Source organism: Thunnus albacares, chromosome 12, assembly GCF_914725855.1.
Source record: "Thunnus albacares chromosome 12, fThuAlb1.1, whole genome shotgun sequence".
NCBI lineage: Eukaryota > Metazoa > Chordata > Actinopteri > Scombriformes > Scombridae > Thunnus > Thunnus albacares.
Window position 1 is genome coordinate 31,995,245 of NC_058117.1, and position 14,338 is coordinate 32,009,582.

The following is a 14,338-nucleotide window of genomic DNA, read 5'->3' on the forward strand; positions in this document are numbered from 1 at the left end:
AAGCTTTTTGCAGGGATTGTAAAAGTTAATTATGTAGATATTACATCTTTTGTCCAAACTTCAGTTACTATCATGTCCCAATCTTTCCCTTCCCCCAATACTCTATATTGCATTTCTTGCTTCACAAATATTATACAGCGTCCTCCACTACCCTCCACTCTATCTCTGCGTAAACTATCATTGCCTTTAGTTAAAAAATCTAATGTGGGCTTAAACCAAGTTTCTTGAAAACATATTATTTCTGGTTTATTTCTGAGTGGTTTAATAAATCCTATGAAGTCCTGACCATTTTCTATTTCCTTGCCTTCCTTTGAACAATAACCATTAGGGCCTTTCTCCATCTCCTTCAAGCCTTTTGTTGGTTTGGTTGGTTGGTTTGGAAAGATCTTTCCTTACCAAGAATGTTTCAGCTCCCTTCACAATTATTTTAATTCTCTCTGTTTTGTGTTTAGCTTGATCTGTACAATTGATACAATTATTGTTACATAAGCAACAAACAAAATCAGTGTATCCACAGTCAGTTCTGTATTAGTTTGCCCTCTTTGACCTGCTTCTGATATTGAACTGTCTCAGATCCATATTTGGGCCTTGTCAGTTTGTGACAGTGCAGTGGCAGGGTTGTTCCATGCCTTTCTAAGCATTTGTAAATAGCCTACAGCTGCTGGAACAGAAACTGATGGTTGTGTCTGGGAAATACTAATCCAAATGCCTTCTACTGGAGCTGAAGCCTCAGCTGGAACACTCAGCCCCAATCTTAACGGCACTCAAAATTTTTGACAAGAGTAGCTGAGATCTTATTTTCTCCAATGTCACAACAATCTGACACTACCTCACACGGTGAGGAGGACTTGAGTAGTTTAGGAGCAGTTTTCTCCGAGCTCCATCCCTGATCATAATTAGGTGTGCTCAAGTCTGTGTTTCTTGTTCTCTTCATAAACATGTTTGCCTTCCCTCAACTGGGCAGGTGGAGGATGAGCTGCTACTGTACCATATGCAAACTGCTCCACCCACCTGACTTTATGAATGCACTCCTAGAGATGGAGTTTTGTAGCAGCACTGCATGGGTTTTCAATATCATCCATTAAATGTGCCAACCCTTGGCAGGGGTGGGAGGGTGGTGGGGGCATTCATGACGGCCATTGCAGGGGTCCATAGCCACATGGCAAAAGCAATACATTTTGGAGGCCATTTTCCAACCAGCTACGAACAGCTGAACTGAGGAAACAGACTAGACTGCGCCCAGTTGGCCACAGTCTGCCAATCAGTAAATGATATGACCAATCATTGATCAAATGATATCGTGCCCACTACGAACAGGGGGCAAGGACAACACAAAAAGCACCACAATGGTGTTTCCGGCATAATAATAAAGGTAATTGTTTAATTAATTCAATGTCTGAGAAATATCCAATAAACCTTCTCAAGACAAATCAAATATACAAAAATAAACACACCTCACTTCTGCGGAAAATGTTAACACTTAAATCATATGTTCATAAAATGTAGACTCACACTCACTATGGGCAAACACATGAAGAAAGGTTCAAAACAAAACTCCCACTCACTGCGAACAGTGAGCTCCTGGGGATAAACACAGCAAATTATTTCAGATTTCCTTCCAACTTACCTGGGATAAAAGATATCTAGAACAAATAGTTCTTTACTTACCAGAGCTGTAGAAAAACTCCAAAAGGCCAAACCATGTGGGATGAGGCAAGTAAGGCAAGGAGGAAGAGGCATGTTCACCCGGATACTCTTACAGACGGCAAGCCAAGCCTCCTAAGGTCAGTCACGACTTTGTTGACATAATGTCTCAAGGACAGGTAGAAGGATGGCATCATTCAAGGTAAAGACCATGGTGACAGTCTGAGTGAAGTCGAAATAGAGTTTTTGTTCTGTCGAGGATCTACTCTGAACCAATTGAGCACATCTCTTTAACAGCATCTTTCGCTTAAGTCCAAACTGTTTCTGTTAGCAGTTTGATAAATTGGGGCCCAGGACTGACTGTCTCTGAGGTGACAGAACTAAACACTGAACCAACATGATAGCCTCATTCTGAAGTTTCATCTTCTTGAAAATCTACATAAAAATAAATTTAAATGACCTAAAGTTCATGATGACACAATATCTGTTGTTTTATGTTTGTCAGGACTCAACAAAACTTCTTCCCACCCAAACTTGATCAAATTAATTAATATTTTCCATTATTTTAGGCCTGTATGACAAAGACTTCATCAACTAAATGCACAAACAAAAATCTTTTTGGTTAAAAGCAACAAGTGACAGAAAACTCTGCTCTTTTCTCTGTGACAAAGCCGCTTCAGTGAAGAAAGCTGAAAATACAGAGACTGAAGACCATTTGTCTGCTCTGAACACGAACTCTGAAATGAATTCTAAATATTTTCCAGTTTTTTAGGCCTGTATAACAAAGACTTTATCAACTAAATGCACTAAATGCAGATTGACTGACAAACATTTGTCTGCTCTGAACATGAACTCTGTACTTTGTGGTGTTTCAGGAGGAAAACTGCCTCAAATAAACTCTCATTTTAGTTTCACATTTTTGCTGGAAGCTTTGAATGAGATCCTGAGATGAAGACAGAAGAAAATACTCTGTTGAAAAAAAACTTTATTGATTATATAAGCTTCAGATTGTTCACACATCCAATCAGTAAAGTCTGTTAAATGACTCTTGTTCAATGATTTCATGTTCAGATTCACTTCATCCACACAAACAGTTAGTTTAACCCAGAATGTCAGCTATGTACAAGAGCATAATAAATGATTATTATCATGATTATTAGTTTGATTGTACATTCAAAGTGATGAGAACAAATTATCAATGATGAAGTTGTGCTGTGTTCTGTTTGACATGCTGAAGTGAGAGAGAAACAACAGCATACAAATACATCAATACAAACATGAAACTACAAAGAGAAGTTCACATTTTCATCTGAAGAAACATCAGTGAAGGTAAAAGACGTCATCATTAGCAGCGATAGCCTCCATGGATAAAAACACAGGAAAAAGTGACATTTAAAGAACATCAACACAACAACAGAAAATAAAGTGTTGACAATCCCAGTATGATTGACAACTGATCTCTGTACAGTTCAGAAACACCACAGCAACAAGCTCTCAGAACACAGAATCTGACACATGAAGTCTGAATTGACTTCTGTCTATTTGAGTTTACAGAACTCAGCTGTGTCTCCAGAAGAATAATAACAAAGACAAATTCCAGCATGGAGAGGCCGAGTGAATTTGGTCTTGATTCTGTGGAGGAGAGTCATGGTTTCAGAGACGCTGTAGAAGGACAGAATACCTGCCTTGTGATCCAGGTGCACTCCTACTCTGGAGGAACAAGGACCTAATACGGGAGTTTTGATGTTGTTGAACAAAAAGTGATAACTCTTATTGTCACAATATAAAGCGCAAGATTTGTCATTGAATCCAAATCCACATTCATTTGAGCCTCCGTCTCTGCTGATATCCTTGTATGCGACTGCTACACGAACTCCTCCACCTTTCCACTCCACCTCCCAGTAACAACGTCCAGTCAGGCTCTCGCTACTCAGGACCTGACACCAATTAGTGAATCTGTCTGGGTGACTAGAATAAGGCTGTTGTTTTTGCATTGCTTCTGCTTTTCTGTTCCCCTCAGATAATAACAGCAGTGGGTTTGCTGTGTTTGGATCCAGAGTGATTTCACGTGAATATCTTAAGAATCCAGCTCTGGTCTTGGGTTCTAGTTGTGGTAGTAAAACTTCCACTTCAGTCCCTGTCCGTGAGGTTTTTGTCCATCTCTCCCTCAGGATTTCTTGTAGTTCATCTCTGAGCTCTGACACAGCTGCTGTCACATCCTCAAAGTATCTCAGAGGACGGATATTGATGCTGGATGATTTTGTAGATGCACTGAGTTTTGAGGGGTAGTTGTGTAGAAACTGGACGTGATCCTCTATGTGTGAGAGCTTCTTCAGCCCAGCGTCTTTCCTCTTCAGCTGAGTGATCTCCAGCTCCAGCTTCTTCATATTCACTTTGACTCGACTCACTTCAGTTTCCTGCTGGGATCTGATCTGCTGCTTCACATCAGAGCTTCTTTTCTGGATGAGATGGATCAGCTCAGTGAAGATCTTCTCACTGTCCTCCACTGCTTTATCAGCAGAGAGACTGACAGCCTCTAGCTTCTGTTGAAGCAGCTTCACATCCTTCTCTCTGTCCTGGATTCTCTGCTGGATGTTTTGTCGACTCACCTCGAGCTCTCTCTGCTTCTCAGTCCTTTCTACTGCAGCTGAGACTGTGTCGTGTCCTTTATGTTCATCCACAGGGCAAGAATAACAGATAATCTGCTGATCAGTACGACAGAACATCTTCATCACCTCGTCATGACGAGAGCAGATGTTCTCCTGGAGCTTCCTAGAGGGGTCGACCAGCTTGTGTTTCTTTAATGGAGGTGCATCATAATGAGGCTGGATGTGATTCTTACAGTAAGAAGCAGGACAAGTCAAACAGGACTTGAGGGCTTTCCGCTTCCTCCCAGTGCAGACATCACAGGCCACATCTTCAGGTCCAGCAAAGCAGTGATCAGCAGGAGCAGCTTGGAGTCCAGTCTCTTTCAGCTGCTCCACTAAATCTGCTAACATGTCGTTTTTCACCAGGACAGGCCTCGGTGTGAAGGTCGCACTGCACTGAGGGCAGCTGTAGACCTTCCTCTGATCCTCTCCATTCCAGAAGTTTGTAATACAGCTCATGCAGTAGCTGTGTCCACAGGGAATAGTCACCGGATCCTTCAGTAGATCCAGACAGATCGAACAGAGAAGAGAAAAAGTTTCTTGGTCCAGCTGAACTCCTTTCTGCTCCATTTCAGCTCTCAGTGACAATGACTAAGTTTCACTTCCTTAGAGGCTAAACAAGTTTGAGCTCTGATCTGGACAACATGTATTTCCGCAGTGAATGGAGGCTGACAGCTCTCATAATCCATTATGTGTTGGTGACACCCATCTTCAAGCTGCAGATCTAAGGGGGGGGGGGGGGGGGGGGGAAAGGAAATATGAGCACAGAGTGGAGCTTGTTGTATTTGAGAGCAGAAGAGGGAGGTGTTATCAAGCACTGATTCATTAAAGGAAGAGGAGAAATTTTAAAGAGATAGTGTGTAGAGCTGCATGATATTGGAAAAAAACATTGATATCTTTTTTCCTGCTATATATATTACAAGGGAGGGGGGGTGAATAAAACTCAGAAGAGACTCAGCAGCCAGACATTTGTCCATTCACCATTTAGGAGTGGCTGATATTGGGACTACAATGAGAATAGATGGTCCACCTTTAAGTTCAGTGAGCCAGGTCAGGTAAGGCTAACCCATTGTCGCTAACTTCAGGGCTAACCCCCTTCACTTTAATCAGCAGGTGGTAAGCAAGATACAGGAAATTGGCTTGGGTCTTGAGAAGTGGGAGCATTTATTCGCTGATAAATAGCCTTGACTGTACATACACTGCACTGCTACGTTCACGGCTATACTGCTAACATTAGGGCATGGACCAGCCCTGTGAACTAACTCTTTAACTTTAAACCAGCTCTGGGACGAGGTGTAGCTGAGGTGCCTGCCTCTAGCATCCAGACAACATTATCTGTGACAGTAGCCGTGTCCCGCACATGTTTACAGGCAGGTGATACGCAGACTCTGCATGCACAGCGATCAGGTCACTGTGTGCTCTGGTGAAGGGGTGCATCAGTTTATCAAACTACCAAAACAGGCAGCACTCATTTTCAAGTTGTGGTAGGCGACTGGTTGGGCCTGCTTTGGTTGTTTGATAAAATGATCAAGTACACCCCTTCAGCAGAGCACATCAACAGCTGTAGCATGACATGTTGGAGTTAATTCACCTTACTTAACATCACACGTCCTGCAATGTGACGAGTGACAATGTGCACATTGCGATGTTGATGTTAAAACAATATATTGTGCAGCCCTAATACTGTAAAAAATGAGCACAGAGTGGAGCTTGTTGTGTTTGAGTTTTAAAGCAATACTGTTTGTTTCAGCATTTAACAGTAGAGCTCATTTCTCATTTAAAAACACTGCTCACCTCTGCTTTCTGGTGCCAAAGTGTTCCTGGGATCTGAGATGACTCCCCAGTGTACAGAGTGGAGGTTGTTATTGGCCACTCAAGGGATTATTTTCTACCATTTATTTGCTCCTGTGGAAGACAATATAACCCATTAATTGCCTTCTGTTCTTTTTTCTGCTCCTCTGCTCCCTCAGCAATGCAAATGGCACTGTGCAGATTTCATTCTTTTTCTTAAAATGCATACAGATATATTAATTAGACATCACAATATGTACACATTACTAGTAGAGAACTATTAAAATGGACAAATCTCAAAACCATGGAAATCAATATTCAAAAGGTAAAACAGCGACACCTGGTGGGCAAAGTGAAAAGGTGCGTGGGGTTGGGTGACTAAACAGAGACAACGAGAATTATAACATTTAACAAAGGAAAACACATATCTACAGAAGACAATATAACTCATTAATGTCTTTCTGTGCATCTCTGCTCCTAAATATACAAAATAACAGAATTTACACAGGAAATGGATGCTAAAATCTCTGTGGAGCTACGTTAGTCACGTGACATAGGGCAGCCTGCAATAATACAAATGGCGCCCAGAAAGTTAAATGAAAACATTTACAAAACGTATATTAACGGTCAAAACAACACAGAACAGCTGGGTAACGTCCTAGTATTAACAGTAAACAACATGCATTACAGGTTACAACATAAACGGTTCAATTTCAAAAGTAAACGACAAAATAGCGCTGCAGCTTTTTTCCAAACAACTTACCTGTAACAATGAAAACGACACTGTAGAAGGAAGAGAGAGGCTACGGAAACTCAGGAGGGAAGGAAAAGGCGATGCGCAGCAAAGTGGCTTTCTTCTTCTTCTTGATTTATGGTGGTTGCCAAACAACGTTACGGCGCATTACCGCCACCAACTGGAATAGAGTGGGGATCAGAAATCAACATTAATTCATTCTTGTAATACATAAAAGAAAAGAAAATTAGAAAAAAAATAGATAACAGTTCTCCCCAGCACTTCTGTGTAAGAGATCACGTAAATCAAAGCTAAACTTTATTTCTTTAAGGTTCAGTATCACTTCCCTTCTCTCAGCATCATATTTTGGAAGGTAAAGCATAACATGTTCTAAAGCTTCTTCACGATCACAAAACCTTCCTGTATTATGTTTTCCTATTTGAAATAATGTACTGTTTAATCCTGTATGACCAAACTCTCTCCGGTTCTCCCCGTGCTTCTCATCATGCCTACTTTTCTTTTCTGTACAATCACCTTCCTGTTCTCTCTTCTTCCCACTGCTTTGCCACCTTTCTGTCAACTTATGCTGAATTGTGGTCTTCATTTCCATTTTATTAAAGGGTGCTGTGATGTCAGTGTCATCCGTTTTTGTGGTTTCCTTTGCACATTTTTCAGCTCTTTCATTGACTTTGATTCCTAAATGTGCTGATATCCGTACAAATGTCATACTTAATCTCATCATTTGAATTCTACATTGTGTTAGTTACATCTCTATTACAATGTCTGGTCTGCAGTCTGAATGGCTGTGCTTCAAGCTGGTTAATGAGGAGCTGGAATTAGAACATATTACTGCCCTCAAGGTCTCAGATTCAGATTCAGACTACTTTATTGTCCATTAAATTTACATGAAAAGGAAATTCGTCTTTGGCACTGGCATACAAGACAACACATGTCACACACAACAATACACAATAATTATAGGCAAGTTCCAAAGGGCCTATTTAAACAGGCTCTTGTTGAGGGTGGTCACAGCTGAAATAATTAATGATTTCTTGTAATTGTTCTTCCTGACCATTGGAACTTTAAGTCTGTGGCCTGATGGCAGCAACTGAAATGCTGAGTGGAGAGAATGGGTAAGAGTCATTGTAGATCTGGATTACTTTTTTAGTTATTGCCTTTGTTCATGGTCTCACATCTTCAACTCATTGTAGTGCTAAAAAAAATTGCTAGTGTCTTCCCAGTATACACTGATAATCCATGACTGATTCATTTGCAAATTTTAATGTTCGAATCTGGAACTATAAATGAAATACCAATTTTATTAGCTGAGTTCTTTAGTCTCTATAAATTTGAACATAGCTGTAGTAGTTATTTTCTATATGGGTTTTTATTGTCTGTGGTAAAATAAACACCTTATCTTTGCTTTTTTTTGCCAAGTAATGTGAGATCTACAACAGGGTCAGGAAGCATCAAAGCATTATTAGTGAGAGTGGTACCTTTGGACTAATGTTTATTTCAGTTATTTCTAGTTCTTTTGCTTTTTGCTCATTGGTCCATCGAAAACATTTTGTTTCTTTCTTCTCCTTTTCCAAACAGGGTTTTAATGTATCTTGTGTTGGATGATCCTCATTATGTCCTTTTAAATTAATCCAGTAGTTTAAGTTTGGCATATGATTCACATCATTTTCATACTCATCAAACCATCAGTGACCCCTCGTGCACTGTGAATTAGGGCATTGTCATCCTGGAAGAGACCAATCTCATCAGGATAGAAATGTTTCATCATAGGATAAAGGTGATCACTCAGAACAGCTTTGTATTGATTAGCAGTGACCCTTCCTTCTAAGGGGACGAGTGGACCCAAACCATGCCAACAAAATGCCCCCCAAAGCATAACAGAGCCACCAGATCCGCTCACTGTAGGGGTCAAGCTTTCAGACCTGGACCAGTTTTTCCTTTAATTTGTCAATAAATATTTTTCAGTTTTTTAGGCCTGTATAACAAAGACTTTGTCAACTAAATACACTAAATGCAGATTGACTGACAAACATTTGTCTGCTCTGAACATGAACTCTGCACTTTGTGGTGTTTCAGGAGGAAAACTGCCTCAAATAAACTCTCATTTTAGTTTCACATTTTCTCCAGAAGCTTTGAATGAGATCCTGAGATGAAGACAGAAGAAAATACTTTGCTCACTGTTGAAAAAACATTTTTATTGATTATGTTCAGATTGTTCACACATCCAATCAGTAGTCTGTTAAATGACTCTTGTTCAATGATTTCATGTTCAGATTCACTTCATCCACACAATCAGTTAGTTTAACCCAGAATGTCAGCTATGTAGAAGAACACAATAAATCATCTCCTAGATTATTATCATGATAATTACAGTTTGATTGTGCATTTCTGTATGAATTTACAAAGTAGTGAGAACAAAATATCTATGATGAAGGAAGTTCTGCTGTTTTCTCTGTTTAAGACACTGAAGTGAAAGAGAAACAACAGCATACAAATACAAACATGAATCTAACATTTACAGCAAAGAGAAGTTCACATTTTCATCTGAAGAAATGTCAGTGAAGGTAAAAGGCGTCATCATGAGCAGTGATAGCCTCCATGGATAAAAACACGGGAAAAAGTGACATTTAAGAAAGTCAAAACATCAACACAACAACAGAAAATAAAGTATTGACAATCCCAGTTTGATTGACAGCTAATTTCTATGCGGATCAGAAACACCACAGCAACAAGCTCTCAGAAACAATGGAGACAAAAAAAATGAAGAATGACAACACAGAATCTGACACATGAAGTCTGAAATGACTTCTGTCTATTTGAGTTTACAGAACTCAGCTGTGTCTCCATAAGAATAATAACAAAGACAAATTCCAGCATAGACAGGCTGAGTGAATGTGGTCTGGACTCTGTTGAGGAGAGTCATGGTTTTAGAGACGCTGTAAAAGGACAGAATACCTGCTGTGTGATCCAGGTACACTCCTACTCTGGAGGAACGAGGACCTGGGATGGGAGTTTTGATGTTGTTGAACAAAAAGTTATAACCGTTATTGTCACAATATAAAGCGCAAGATTTGTTGTTGAATCCAAATCCACATTCAGTCGAGCCTCCTGCTCTGCTGATATTCTTGTATGTGATTGCTACACGAACTCCTCCACCTCTCCACTCCACCTCCCAGTAACAACGTCCAGTCAGACTCTCTCTGCTCAGTACTTGACACCATCCGGTGAATCTGTCTGGGTGACTAGAATAAGGCAGTTGTTTTCTCATTCCTTCTGCTTTTCTGTTCCCCTTAGATAACAACAAATATGCGCTTGCTGTGTTTGGATCCAGAGTGATTTCACTTGAATATCTTAAGAATCCAGCTCTGGTCTTGGGATCTGGTGGTAGTGAAACGTCGACTTCAGTCCCTGTCAGTGAGATGTTTGTCCATTTCTCCCTCAGGATGTCCTGTAGTTGATCTCTGAGCTCTGACACAGCTGCTGTCACATCCTCAAAGTATCTCAGAGGACGGATATTGATGCTGGATGAGTCTGTAGATGCACTGAGTTGTGACAGTGAGGGGTAGTTGTGTAGAAACTGGTTGTTATCCTCTGTGTATGAGAGCTGCTTCAGTTCAGTGTCTTTCCTCTTCAGCTCAGTGATCTCCTGCTCCAGCTTCTCCTGAAGCTCTTTGACTCGACTCACTTCAGTTTCCTGCTGGGATCTGATCTGCTGCTTCACATCAGAGCTTCTTTTCTGGATGAGATGGATCAGCTCAGTGAAGATCTTCTCACTGTCCTCCACTGCTTTATCAGCAGAGCGATTGACGGCCTCCACCTTCTGTTGAAGCAGCTTCACATCTTTCTCTCTGTCCTGGATTCTCTGCTGGATGTTTTGTCGACTTACTTCGAGCTCTCTCTGCCTCTCAGTCCTTTCTGCTGCAGCTGAGACTGTGTCGTGGCCTTTATGTTCATCCACAGGGCAGAGATAACAGATACTCTGCTGATCAGTACGGCAGAACATCTTCATCAACTCGTCATGACGAGAGCAGATGTTCTCCTGGAGCTTCTCCGAGGGGTCGACCAGCTTGTGTTTCTTTAATGGAGGTGCATCATAATGAGGCTGGAGGTGATTCTTACAGTAAGAAGCTGGACAAGTCAAACAGGACTTGAGGGCTTTCCGCTTCCTCCCAGTGCAGACATCACAGGCCACATCTTCAGGTCCAGCATAGCAGTGATCAGCAGGAGCAGCTTGGAGTCCATTCTTCTTCAGCTCCTCCACTAAAGCTGCTAACATGGTGTTTTTCACCAGGACAGGCCTCGGTGTGAAGGTCTGTCTGCACTGAGGGCAGCTGTAGATCTTCCTCTGATCCTCTCCATTCCAGAAGCTTTTAATACAGCTCATGCAGTAGCTGTGTCCACAGGGAATAGTCACCGGATCCTTCAGTAGATCCAGACAGATCAAACAGAGAAGAGAAAAGGTTTCTCGGTCCAGCTGAACTCCTTTCTGCTCCATTTCAGCTCTCAGTGGCAATGACTGAGTTTCACTTCCTTAGTAGCTGAACAAGTTTGAGCTCTGATCTGGACAACATGTATTTCTGCAGTGAATGGAGGCTGACAGCTCTCATAATCCATTACGTGTTGGTGACACCCATCTTCAAACAGTAGATCTGAAGGAGAGGGAACAAGGAAATATGAGCACAGAGTGGAGCTTGTTGTGTTTGAGAGCAGAAGAGGGAGGTGTGATCAAGCGCTGATTCATTACAGGAAGAGGAGCAATTTTAAAGAGATAGTGTGTAGAGCTGCATGATATTGGAAAAAAACATTGTGATATCTTTTTTCCTGCTATATATATATTACAAGGGAGGGGGGGTGAATAAAACTCAGAAGAGACTCAGCAGCCAGACATTTGTCTGTTCTGTGTTTAGCAGCGGTTGAGATTGGGAATACAATGAGAATAGATAGTCCACCTTAAAGGTCAGTCCACCCTAAGTGAGCCAGGTCAGGTTTGGCTAACCCATTGTCGCTAACTTCAGGGCTAACCCCCTTCACTTTAATCAGCAAGTGGTAAGCAAGATACAGGAACTTGGCTTGAATCTTGAGGAGTGGGAGCATTTATTCACTGACAAACAGCCTAGAGTGTACATACACTGCACTGCTATACTGCATAGACCCGGCATGGACCAGTCTTGTGAACTAACTCTTTAACTTTAAACCAGCACCGGGACATGTGCAGCTGATAACCAGAATATACGTACTCAAAGCTGCCTAGTGTAACTGAACGCCTGCCTCTAACATCCAGACAACATTATATGTGATAGTTGCCGCGTCACATGCATGTTTACAGGCAGGTGATACTCTGCATGCACAGCGACCAGTTCACTGTATACTCTGGTGAAGGGAGGCACTTGTTCAGAAGAATTGAGCTTGTGTTTGAGTTTTAAAGAGATTCTGTTTGTTTCACCCTTTGAACAGTAAAGCTCATTTCTCATTTAAAAACACTGCTCCCCTCTGCTTTCTGGTGCCAAAGTGTTCCTGGGATTTGTGATGACTCCCCAGTGTACAGAGAGGAGCTTGCTGTCTGCCACTTAAGGGATTATTTTCCAGCATTTATTTGCTCCTGCAGAAGACGATATAACCCATTAATTGCTTTCTGGTCTTTTTCTGCTCCTCTGCTCCCTCAGCAATGCAAAACAGCACTGTGCAGATTTCACTCTTTTTCTTAAAATACATACAGATACATTAATTTGACATTACAGTATGTACTCAGCTTAGTGTACACATTACTAGTAGAGAACTATTAAAAACAGTTAACCTACGTTATAACAACAAATTTCAAAACAATGAAAAACGATATTCAAAAGGTAAAACAGTGAAACCTGGTGGGCAAAGTGAAAAGGTGCGTGGGGTTGGGTGACTAAACAGAGACAACTAAAATTATAACATTTAACAAAGGAAAACACATACCTGCAGAAGACAATATAACTCATTAATGTCCTTCTGGTCTTTTTCTGCACCTCTAGCTACGTTGGTCACGTGACACAGGGCGACCTGCAGTAATACAAATGGAGCCCAGAAAATTAATTGAAAACATTTACAAAACTTATATAAACAGTCAAAACAACACAGAACAGCTGGGTAAAGTAAGAGTATTAACAGCAAACAATATGCATTAAAGGTTACAACATAAACGGGTAAATTTCCAAAGACAACAATAAAATAGCGTAGAAGCATTTTTTCCAAACAACTTACCTGCACCAATGAAAACGGCATTGTGACGAGCAGAAGGAGGCTACAGCAAATGAGAAGGGTGTGCGGGCTGTAGATCAGGGGGCGCGGCTTTAGCCTCCAGTTACACCTTTGGGATGTAATCCCACCTCCGACCGCAACGTGGGTTGCAATGGCAGGTGGCGCTGTCTGTATTTCCGCTGGTTGAATCCGCGGGAAGCGAAGACGGCAGAAGTAGCGATTCAAAGTTTATAACTAACTTCGCTGGAAATTTAAGCCCAAATTTGAGATATTCGTGTCTTTTTTTATGTCCGCGGTGAATGAAACTCGCAAGGATTTTCTTTGTTGGTGCTTATATTCATCTGCTGGCCTTCAGTCAGTTTGTTCCTGACATGTATTCAGCTGTTTCTCCGCAGTGGAACCGGATGAACGGCAAGAGACTGTTGTTTTATCTCTGAATATTTTATATTCATAACGTAACGTTATCGATAATCACTGTAGCATTATTATCTCTGGTGGAGTCAGACTGATAAACTGATTTAGTTAAGTAATGTTTATTTTGCTTGTCTGTGTTTTTTTTTTATTATTCAGCCTAGTAAAACTCCTGTGTCTGCATGAACTTGTCTCATCTTCAGTCGTTTAACGCATCAGTGCAACATGAGGAGGAATTAAACTTTTACTGCTGTTGGTTCATAAACAGACAGTTTACGAAGTCGCACTGACTTCTGTCCCTCCAGCGTCTGTTCAGACTCTTCTGGTCGTCGTCCTTCACCTCAGACCTCCATACATCCCTCCTCTGGTCAGACTGCAGCCTCCAGCTCTGACAGGACTACAACCAGCCATGTCTGTACTTACTTTGTGTATTCATCAACATCATCGACATGTGCATAAGCCAATCATACTGAATCTATCTATTGTCTGCCTTGATTAGTCGTGTAAATAACTTTCAGTGAACTTTACACAGATTATATATTGTTTATCAAAATGGCAAAGTTAAGAAAAGAAAAGAAGAGAACCTAATAATATTTAATAATGATAATTAGTTATTAGTAATGACCATTGTCATTCTGGAAGAGGAAAAATTTATTTATAAAAATAATAATAATAATGTCTTTAAATGGTAAATTTCATATATCAAATTTCTGTTTCATAGTCAAACTGCCTTTTATTCAAGTCAGAGCATTCTACATTTTGCAGACATAATCTTACTGTGTGAGTGTTTGAAACATTCAAAATTATATGAAAAGGACAAATTTGGACAAAGATTTCATTAGTTTCTTTCTGTTGTTACTGTTAT

At 40.8% G+C, this 14,338-nt stretch overlaps 2 protein-coding genes and 1 long non-coding RNA gene across 3 annotated transcripts; all 3 read right to left on the bottom strand.

Moving 5' to 3' along the window:
* Nucleotides 1-2,715: 2,715 nt before the first annotated feature.
* On the bottom strand, nt 2,716-4,370 carry LOC122994059 (tripartite motif-containing protein 16-like). Its single transcript, XM_044368596.1, has one exon. It carries the CDS (start codon nt 4,368-4,370, stop codon nt 3,183-3,185), a length of 1,188 nt encoding a protein of 395 aa, XP_044224531.1. The 3' UTR covers nt 2,716-3,182.
* Nucleotides 4,371-4,629: 259 nt separating this feature from the next.
* LOC122993977 lies at nt 4,630-7,088 on the bottom strand. Its single transcript, XR_006406474.1, has 3 exons — nt 6,847-7,088; nt 6,087-6,197; nt 4,630-5,016 (listed from the first exon to the last, which is right to left on the bottom strand). It is a non-coding gene; the product is annotated as an uncharacterized LOC122993977 (long non-coding RNA).
* A 2,515-nt stretch (nt 7,089-9,603) lies between these two features.
* LOC122993963 (tripartite motif-containing protein 16-like) lies at nt 9,604-11,560 on the bottom strand. Its single transcript, XM_044368458.1, has one exon. The coding sequence runs from the start codon at nt 11,327-11,329 to the stop codon at nt 9,647-9,649; it is 1,683 nt and encodes a 560-aa protein (XP_044224393.1). The 5' UTR covers nt 11,330-11,560; the 3' UTR covers nt 9,604-9,646.
* Between the last annotated feature and the right edge of the window lie 2,778 nt (nt 11,561-14,338).